This window comes from Glycine max, chromosome 20 (genome assembly GCF_000004515.6).
Source record: "Glycine max cultivar Williams 82 chromosome 20, Glycine_max_v4.0, whole genome shotgun sequence".
Lineage (NCBI taxonomy): Eukaryota > Viridiplantae > Streptophyta > Magnoliopsida > Fabales > Fabaceae > Glycine > Glycine max.
This window is the reverse complement of record NC_038256.2, coordinates 7,750,701-7,760,373: the sequence shown is the minus strand read 5'-3', so window position 1 is coordinate 7,760,373 and position 9,673 is coordinate 7,750,701. Positions and strand designations below refer to the sequence as shown.

Sequence of the window (9,673 nt, the reverse complement as noted above, 5' to 3'; positions counted from 1 at the left end):
TTAGTTGTGATTTTATAAAAAAATAAATTTTTTCTTATCATCGCCTCTTTTGTTAGTATATGTTACAACAAATTTACTGTTATCCAATAAATTTGTTTTCAACTGATTGAAATTTTCTGTTTTTAAACTTTTTATTTAATTAATTGTTTGTTTTTTTTTTTAAAATAAAGAGCAACAGAGATAATTAATTTCAATATTACTTCTTATACTGTTTACATTTAGTGATATTTAAAACTTCCCATTTTTTGAATTTTAATATATATACACCAGTAAATAAAAGATAAAGGTGAAAGAGAAAAAAAATCGGCAAGTGATAAAATAATGTATATTCATATGCATGTATTGAGAATAAAATTGACATATGATAAGATAATAATGTATTTAACTTATAATGTCTTATCTAAATATATCAAAAATTATAAATTCACTATTGTGTTTTTACTTTTTCTGTCGGATAATTTATTGGCAGAAGCACTCATTCATAATACATTAATGTTACCATTTCAAGATTTTGCAAATATCTATTTGTCAAATAAAGTGAGATTGACGTTGAAATATCTACAATGGCTTGATCATTTGTGTAAAGATAAACATATATGTAGAATTTTTTTATTAAATTATAATTAATATATATGTCAATATATTAAATTTAGTATAATAAAAATTATTACAATATTTAAATTAATTTAACGTAATAAAAATACAAATATACATGTATATCAATGTCTATGTTTCCGTTAATACTAATATCACAAATTAACAAAATGCAAATTTTAAATGACCCTTATTTTCTAAGGCAAATACCTTGCCCATCACGACACGAACTATACATGGCATTGGTATATCCCCAAAATTTGGCATTGATATTGATACATTGCAAAATTACAAATACAAGTAAAATAAAAATAAAATTGAAAGGTGTAAAGAAAATGATCATTGCCAACGTTACCAAAGTTACCAACGTTCATCTCTTTAACTACCCGCCAAACCCCCTTTCTCTCTCGCGCGTGTCCCAATTCCATTCCCCACTTCAAATGGTGCCTTCATCTCAAGCAACCACTCAATTTTTTCCTTTCAATTTTTTTTTCTTTCAAAAATATAATAATTAATTGAAATTAAATAAAGACCTCATTCTTCGTCTTGACCCCATTCCCTTGCCACCAACCAAACCAAAAATTTAAATACTAAATCCGTCTCACGTTTCCTTCACCTTCTTTTCTTCTTTATTGGTTATATCGTTTCCGTTGGTTTTTTTCGAAAATATCACGAAATTCGATTTCCCCCAATTTCTAGGGTTTCGCTGAAACCCTACCCTGCGATTTTGCGATTCTTCCTTCGAACTTTACTTGGTTTTCAGGTCTGCTTGCTTCTTCCTATCCTCCTGTTTAGCCTCACTGGTGAAGGGAATTTGGGAAACAAAATTGTCCAAAAAAAGAGGTTAAATTCTAGTGATTGATTGTGCTTGATTGATTTTAACGGTTCATTTTTTTTTTTTTTTGGTTTGTTCTTCCAATTTGCTTGTTGTATAGGTGATTTAATTGTTTGTTTGTTTGTTTTTGGATTCTAGTGTTCTATATTTTCCGAATTTGAGTTTTGCATTTTTTTTTTGTTTTGGTTAGTACACATGGGACTCAATTGTGATTAGCTGGGTGAATTGAGGAGTGAAATTGAGGTCCATTCTTGACATCTTAAACCAAAGGAGTTGATTGCAGTTTAAGAAATTACCAGAATAGTCTAGTTTCATGGTCTCCAAGCAGACAATGCTTGTGTTTTAGTTAAGATTTTATTGTTTGACTCTGAGGTAGAGTACAACATTTGGCTCTTTTTAACTTTTGCATTTGTACATTTTGAGGTTGTTAGAGGGGTTAAAAACTCTCACTTAGCTGTGGCACCATTGTATGTGTTGAGACAATACTCTTTGGATTCATAGTCATGTTTGAAATAGAGATATGTCGCCCAAGTCTCAGTGGCCTTAAGTAGATGGGTATTTGGTTAACACTTTGCCTTTTGTGGGTAATGCTATTCTTGTTTGAGTAAGCTGAAAATAAGGAGGTGGAAATTTTGGAATGAAAATCACTTCTTGCTTGCTTGTGTCAAACAAAAATATGGGAAAGCTGAAAAAGTAGTGCAATTCATGACAAACTCTGGCCATTCCTATAGAATGAACGTGGGTCCAAAGGGATTTCCTAATTCCCATCTTCTGCCAAGCAGCAGGGAATGCAATTCAAAACCCTTTCCATTTAACTCTGGCCATTTCACTCCCCTCCTCATTTTCTGCCTGCTTAAACAAGCATAGCGTGAATCAAATCCAGCTGATATGTTGTTTCTTTTCTTCATCTATTGAGTCTTACTTTACATAAGCAGTTATTTCATTATCCTTTGTGTCATATAGCACATCTGCAGTAAATGAATCTGTTGATGAATGGCTTCTGCTGTGTGTAAAGCATTTAACCCATGGATACTTACATGTCATCTGAATTCACTGTGTGAAGAAGAATAAAATTGATAGTCAATATGCAGATGAAAATATTTATCTCCTTACAACTTGATGAAAATGATAGCAAGAATGTTACCTGGTGCACATTACTTACTTTTTAGGTTTTTCCAGTTCCCTTTTAACCATCCAGATCACCATGTCAAGTTTGGAGGAGCCACTTGGCCTTGACAAGTTGCCAAGCATGAGTACCATAGATAGAATCCAGAGGTTCTCATCCGCTGCTTGCTGTCCCAGAGTAGATAATTTTAATTTGGGTTTGGGAAACTGCTGGATTGAAGGACGAAGCTGCAGCACATCAAACAGCTGCAAGTGAGTAAAAAATTGCAATTTTCTACAAGTCAACAGTGATGCATATATTTATTCATCATTTGACCTATTTTTGTATTCTTATACATTCCTTTCGCTTTGGTCACATATTATTTAACCTATTTCAGCCTACTTTATTCATAACTTTACCTCTTATGCCTATCTTTGGTACAGTGAAGACAGTGAAGAGTATACAGAAGAGACATTCCCGTGGAGAAGGCAAAGAAGGGACCTGTCCCGAGGTGACACTTTCAGTCAAAAGTCTATGACCATGGGGAGGAATTCGATGAAATTTGGAATGATTGATAATTCATTTTACACCTCAGATTACCAGTATAGTCCACAGAACAATAACAATAATGTACAGGATATGGCATATAAGGTAATGCAATGGCTGCGGTACATTTTGTTCAATAATTTCTTTCCAGCTACAAAATTAGTTATCCATATACTGCCTCTTTTTGTGTTTTCATTTGACATTTATGTTACACATTTATGCTTTCTGTAGTTGGTTGATTGTATCATATTTCTTTGGCTGGTAAGTAACATACAATTTTAATTGGGCAATGCAGTTTATGAAAGGTATACCAAACTTTGTAAAGATAGTTGAAGTTGGTCCAAGGGATGGATTACAAAATGAGAAAAACATTGTACCAACAGATGTAAAGATTGAATTGATTCATAGATTGGCATCTTCTGGGTTATCCGTCATTGAAGCTACTAGTTTTGTATCTCCCAAATGGGTTCCTCAGGTATAATGGCTTTACCATATTTATTTTCTGACATTGATATTACGAATGATTGTTGTGGTAAACTTTCTTCTTGGTGCATTTAAATCAACATATTTCTCAATATCATGAAAATTTAAACAAAAGTTGAAAATCATTGTTTTGAGCACAAATAGAAAGTGAGAGGAATTAATTTGTAAGAAAAATTTGTTCATTCAGTAATTATATATGGACAACTATAGTACTAGTTGATATCCTTTCTAGACTAACTTATTTACAGTGTGATCTGAATTTTACCTGCTTGAATACCATTCTGTTTCTGTATCTTTCAGTTGGCAGATGCAAAGGATGTAATGCAAGCAGTTCATAACCTGGGAGGCATTAGATTGCCAGTTCTGACTCCTAATTTAAAGGTGCAAATAACTGCTAGAGCAACAATAAATGGGCATATTTATGTTCAGATGTCTGATCTGTTACAATTATAGGGTTTTGAAGCTGCTATAGCGGCTGGCGCTAGAGAAGTAGCTGTTTTTGCATCAGCTTCTGAATCTTTCTCAAAATCAAACATTAATTGTAGCATAGAAGAAAGCCTTGTCCGCTATCGAGCTGTTACTCGGGCTGCTAAACAGCTCTCTATTCCTGTTCGAGGGTATGCCTTTTGTTTTCTCCTTCATCATTCTAAGAATCCATAAATCCTCTCTATTTCAATATTTTTTAAGTGTGCATTTATGCCAGATAGAAAGCTTTGAAAATTTTTATTTCCCATTTTGATATTTACTGATCAATTTGCTTTTATTGCCCTCCAATTTCTTTGTGGGTGGTACCTGTATATATTAGTTAATGAATTTATGCTACATTGATGGTTTTTCTAAATGTTCTGTTCCAGGGCATCTGTTTTTGTGTTTTAGCTGTTTTTGACATATATGACTCTAATTTGAAGTTGAAGCATGGAAAATAAACATACCAATTTTATTTTGCGCTGAAGATTTAATTTACTTTTATCTTGTTTCTCTCTCTTACATACCAATGAAATTGAATGCAAATAAGAAAAGTAAACTAAGGGTGAGCCTTGGCACAACAGTAAAGTTGCTCCTTGGTGATCGGTTGGTCATGGGCTTGAATCTGAAAACAGCCTTGTTGCTTATGCTAGGTGAAGGCTGTGTACAATTACCCTCCCCATACCTTTGCGAAGCAAAGAGCCTTTGACACCGGGGTACATTAGTTTTTTTATTAAATAAGTCAGTGTTATTAAAAAGCGGCCATGGCGGCGCTATGGCGGAATGGCGTCGCGGAATTTCGAAAAAACGCCACCAAATAGCGGTGGCGTTGCGGGTTGCGTATGGCAGCGCCATGGTGGCCGCCATAGCCATGACGGTCATGGCGGAATAGCGGTTTTTTTTTTAAAACGTGCGCGACAGGGGTTGGGCTGACCTGACCCAACCCTACCCGAGTTTCTCCTGCAAAAGGAAACTCAGAGCGCGAGAAGGAAGCCAAGAACAGAACAGCACAACAGTCTTCAGCGGCACGACCAGCAGCAGTCTCCAGCACACGAACGGCGACGACGGTGACGCACACAACACCTGCACACGACGTTCTCGAGCGCGACGACGGCAGCAGTCCAACAGCACGACGCACAACGCACGCGAGAGACCCAAGCAAGACTCATCCGAGAGAGAGGACGCAGACGACCAAGCGACATTGACGGCAACGGAAGTGTTCTGGTGTGTTTGAACTCTTGAATGAGTTTATTTGGTGTTGGTACTTGGTTATTGTATGGACTCATGAAACTTTTTTAGTTTATTTGAATGCAATCCATTATTTTTTTTAATTTTTTATTTATATTTATCAATGTTGTTAATGGCGGATGGCGGTTCATGGCGGAAAGTAAAAAATCCGCCATAAAAATATGGCGGATGGCGTAGCGGAAAATGGCGGATGTCATGGCGGACAAAAAAAAAAAAAAACATATATATAAACTCATTGAAATTGAAAAAAACAAATACGAAAAAAGCTGTAGACAGTAAAATGGGGTGTCAAACAGCAAAAAAAGGACTGTTAACAGTAAAAAGGGGTGTCAAATAACAAAAGGAAAAAAAAAAGCTGTAGACAGAAAAATGGGGTGTCAAACAGCAAAAAGCCCAAAAAAAAATTTAAAAAAAAAGCAGGTCTGACCCGCGTCTTCTTCTTCTTCTTCGTGACTTCGTCTTCTTCCTTCGCGGGTCTTCTTCGTGCGTTGTCGGGGCTCGTCGTTGGAGCTCGTCGCCGCCGTTCGTGCGTGCTGCCGGGGGTGGTGTCGCGGCGGCTTGGAGTTACGCAGGCAGAGAAGGTTTTGAAGGTAAGCTTTTGGAGGGACGCAGGTAGGCTGAAGGCAAGCTTTTGGAGTCTTTTATTTAATGAATAACCGGGTAGGATTGGGTCGGGTCGGCCCAACTCCTACCGCGGACAAAAACCCACGAAATTCCGCCATTTCCGCCACCCCGCCACGACCGCCATGGCTATGGCGGCCGCCATCCCAAACCCGCAACGCCACCGCTATTCGGTTGCGTTTTTTCGAAAATCCGCCACGGAAAACCGCCATAGCGCCGCCATGGCCGCCATTTAACAACACTGATATTTATATGTATATATATACTTTATTTTGTCCGTCATTTTCCGCTACGCCATCTGCCATATTTTTATGGCGGATTTTTGGCTTTCCGCCATTAACAACATTGAAATAAGTTGTGTTAAGTCATTTATCATGTAGGAAATCAATTTAGAAATAAGAACAATATTAGAAGATTTTGTCAAACTTCTACTTTATGTATTAGGGAAAGTATATATGCACACACATTTGAATATCTTTTTCCTTCCTGATCATTACACCTATTGCAATCCCATAAGATCCTAACTCCTATGAAATATTTCTCAAAATCATTCTTCACATCTGTATTTGTATTGCTTTTTCGATATTATTTCATGATGATATTGCTGAAGACCCTTCTAGGAATATATTTAAAAGTCAACCAGGTCAAGGTTTAAAAACTGGACATGAAAAGTCCCATTTGTGTTGATATTGTAAATTGACTAAATTCTATTGACAGAGGTTCTGTTTCTGTTTTGCTTATTACAATCTGTTTCTCTGTATTTAAATTTCATAGGTATGTATCATGCGTTGTTGGATGCCCAGTGGAAGGACCAATCCCTCCATCAAAAGTGGCATATGTAGCTAAAGAACTATATGATATGGGTTGCTTTGAAATCTCACTTGGGGACACAATTGGAGTTGGTACTCCCGGTAATGAATTAGCTAGATGTCTTTCTTTTTGAAAACTTTATGCTACACACAGAACATAATAATATCAGCCTCATGGCAGCATTCCCTTGTTTGGCATTTGTCTTCAAACACTTTTTACTAAACATCAGCCTATTACTCACCTTTCCTGTGCTTTGTGTTGATCGTGATATACCTTATCCTTTTTTTTAACTTGGCAATATAATTGTCTTGAGAATGTTCAGTATCAAAAACATTTGTCGTACATTATACCTCAATCTGCATTACCCTGTTTTGAGTTTTAAGCTCTACAGTCTACACCTGATGGAGGAATCTAATATGGTCGTCCTATTTCCTTATAACTCTATGCAACCTGTTTTCTTTTATGCTTATTCTTGAATCTCAAACCTTGAGTCCTGAATGCTTATCAATTTTCTTTCTTTTATTATTAATTTTTTTATGTGACTGTTTGCCTATGTCTGTTATGCTCTAAAGCAAAGTAAATAATGTCAGATCTTGGCAGATTTGCGGGATAGATTCCAGCATTTTTCTTTGTCTATTAATCCAGAATATGAATATTCTTTATAAAAACTTTCTATTGGTTACTCAAATATGATCTTTGTACTCATATTGTTTTCTGTTCATTCTGTTGTGGTCAGGAACTGTAGTTCCAATGCTTTTGGCTGTAATGGCTGTTGTGCCAGCAGAGAAGCTTGCTGTCCACTTCCATGACACTTATGGGCAATCCCTTCCAAATATTCTTGTGTCCCTTCAAGTAAGTCAACAAACTATAGCTTGAACTCTATTTGCTTGTCTATTGATAGAGTTTATTGATCTTTTATCATCATTACATGCAATAAAAGTTCTACACTGGTGTACCAACCATTGAACAATTATAATTAACGGACACAATACCATCTATAAACAATTTGTTTTTTCCATAGAATTTAGTTTGTATAACAAGTTTAAACTTTAAACTGGGCCGACATTAAAAATCCTTTTGCAGTCTAACAGTGTTATTAATGGACGTTATTGATTTCTTTTCTAAACAGATGGGGATCAGTGCAGTTGATTCTTCAGTTGCTGGTCTAGGTGGCTGTCCTTATGCCAAGGGAGCTTCAGGAAATGTAGCTACCGAAGATGTTGTGTACATGCTGAATGGACTTGGGGTGAAAACCAACGTTGATCTCGGAAAGCTCATGTTAGCCGGTGAGTTCATCGGCAAGCATTTGGGGCGCCCATCTGGCTCAAAGACCGCGGTAGCCTTTAGCCGAGTCACAGCTGATGCTTCCAAGATATGATAATATGTTCTACCATAAAAATAAAAATAAAAATTGGATGCTTCAAGCAGTGAGAGGACACCCTATTCGTTTCATCACCCTATTGTTTCATCTTATTAACCCCGTAATTATAGAAAAAGAATAAAATGCCCACTCACGTTGATGAGTTGGAAAGGAAGAAGTAATGCATGTAATCTGCCAATAGCAAGTACAAGTACAAGCTTCTCATTTGAGTGTAAGCTTGCAATTTTTATCCCTCCAATTTTTTGTTTTTTAGTTTAAATCATGCACTCATTGTGCATGATGTTTAGTTTATACCACGCCTCTTGTATAATTCTGAAAAAGATCATAGAAAATATCATTTACTCTTTTACAAGATAATTAAAAATTAGTTAGCACCATTTCGAGGTATATATTATCATTTTGCGGTGGATGTTACTTGTCGACTTGTCGTGGATGGTTACTTGTCGTGGAAAAGTCATTGTCCAGCAAACTTTCATTGACTTCGAGAACAAGTCATTGCTTGCTATGCTGTATGGTTTGGACTTTGGAGAACAGGTAGTCACGTTTGAATGGCTAAATGTGTTTTTGAAAGTGTTAAATTACGTTTAGCCACTCAAAGTGCTTGTGGTATATTCAGACGACAGAAGTGACATTTTATTGCTACAAAATAAAGTTTTGAAATATATGGGTATAATTTAGATATTATACCAAAATGTCGCACTTTAGATAACATAATACACTTCTGACAAATGTGTGATTCTATCAATATAAAATAATATCAAAATTTACAAACTTATCCTCCAACTAGTGAAAATGTGAGGATGCACCATAAAACGAATGATACACATTTACAAATTGTTAATTAATAAAAATCTTTTTAGTTTTATTCAGTATTTCTATAATTCTGTTGTCCTGACATTCTTTTTATACAATATGAGAATTAAATTTAACTCCTTATGCATCTATGCCAACCACCCACTGCTAGACTGATTCTAGTAATTTCACATATTTTTGTTTGGGTAATATATGACCCGACAAATATCGTAGCGAATTCTATTAAAAGTACTAAGATATACTAACAGGTGTTGGATAAATTTTTCATCATAAAAAAGACGGGTTGATGAGTTTTGAAAGGTAATATATAAGCCAACTAATGTCATAGGTGGACCTAGAATTTTATCATACAATTTGTTTTATCAGCAAATCAAACTTGTACAAATAATTGAATGGGTATAAGTAGAGCCAGTAAAATGATCGGCCAAACTGGAATTAAGAAGTATAGGTCCAAAACTTCAATCGGACATATATTTGGTCTCATATTTTATTTATTTTTTTTCTTTTGTATTTATATAAATTTAGATAAAAAATAAAATGGACCAATATGAGCTGATCCAATGGGTTATTGGGCTTGATTGGACTTCAGAAAATAAGACCCGTATATAGGGTGTTGTTAGGTGCACCAGCTTTATTGCTTGTACATCCAACAATTTTTTGTAATTCCAAAATTATCCTTACGTCTTCTTCCTCTTTAATAAGTTCCCTGTTTGTGCCATTTTCATTTCACGTGGTTTGCTTTCTAGGTTGGTGGCTCCTTTGGTGTTGATTT

General features: G+C 35.6%; 1 protein-coding gene across 4 annotated transcripts; it reads left to right on the top strand.

Annotated features, from left to right (window-relative positions):
• Window positions 1-1,008: 1,008 nt before the first annotated feature.
• On the top strand, window positions 1,009-8,326 carry LOC100777073 (hydroxymethylglutaryl-CoA lyase, mitochondrial). 4 transcript variants are annotated; one of them, XM_003555124.4, is made up of 9 exons: window positions 1,009-1,437; window positions 2,609-2,806; window positions 2,978-3,185; window positions 3,376-3,555; window positions 3,864-3,944; window positions 4,017-4,180; window positions 6,672-6,808; window positions 7,444-7,559; window positions 7,837-8,326. In XM_003555124.4, exons 2-9 carry the CDS (start codon window positions 2,634-2,636, stop codon window positions 8,083-8,085), a joined length of 1,308 nt encoding a protein of 435 aa, XP_003555172.1. In that variant the 5' UTR covers window positions 1,009-1,437; window positions 2,609-2,633; the 3' UTR covers window positions 8,086-8,326. The 4 variants fall into 4 exon arrangements, with proteins under 4 accessions (XP_003555172.1, XP_006605605.1, XP_040869082.1 ...); XM_006605542.4 differs by having other exon boundaries at window positions 1,040-1,357; XM_041013148.1 differs by having other exon boundaries at window positions 1,040-1,357; window positions 2,599-2,806.
• The last annotated feature ends 1,347 nt before the right edge of the window (window positions 8,327-9,673 follow it).

Excerpts from the sequence above, each read along its gene's own strand:
- LOC100777073 (XM_003555124.4), top strand. The coding sequence starts at position 2,634 with ATGTCAAGTTTGGAGGAGCCACTTGGCCTTGACAAGTTGCCAAGCATG. Across the intron at positions 2,807-2,977 it reads AGCACATCAAACAGCTGCAA|TGAAGACAGTGAAGAGTATA; the intron begins GTGAGTAAAAAA and ends TCTTTGGTACAG. Across the intron at positions 3,556-3,863 it reads CTCCCAAATGGGTTCCTCAG|TTGGCAGATGCAAAGGATGT; the intron begins GTATAATGGCTT and ends TGTATCTTTCAG.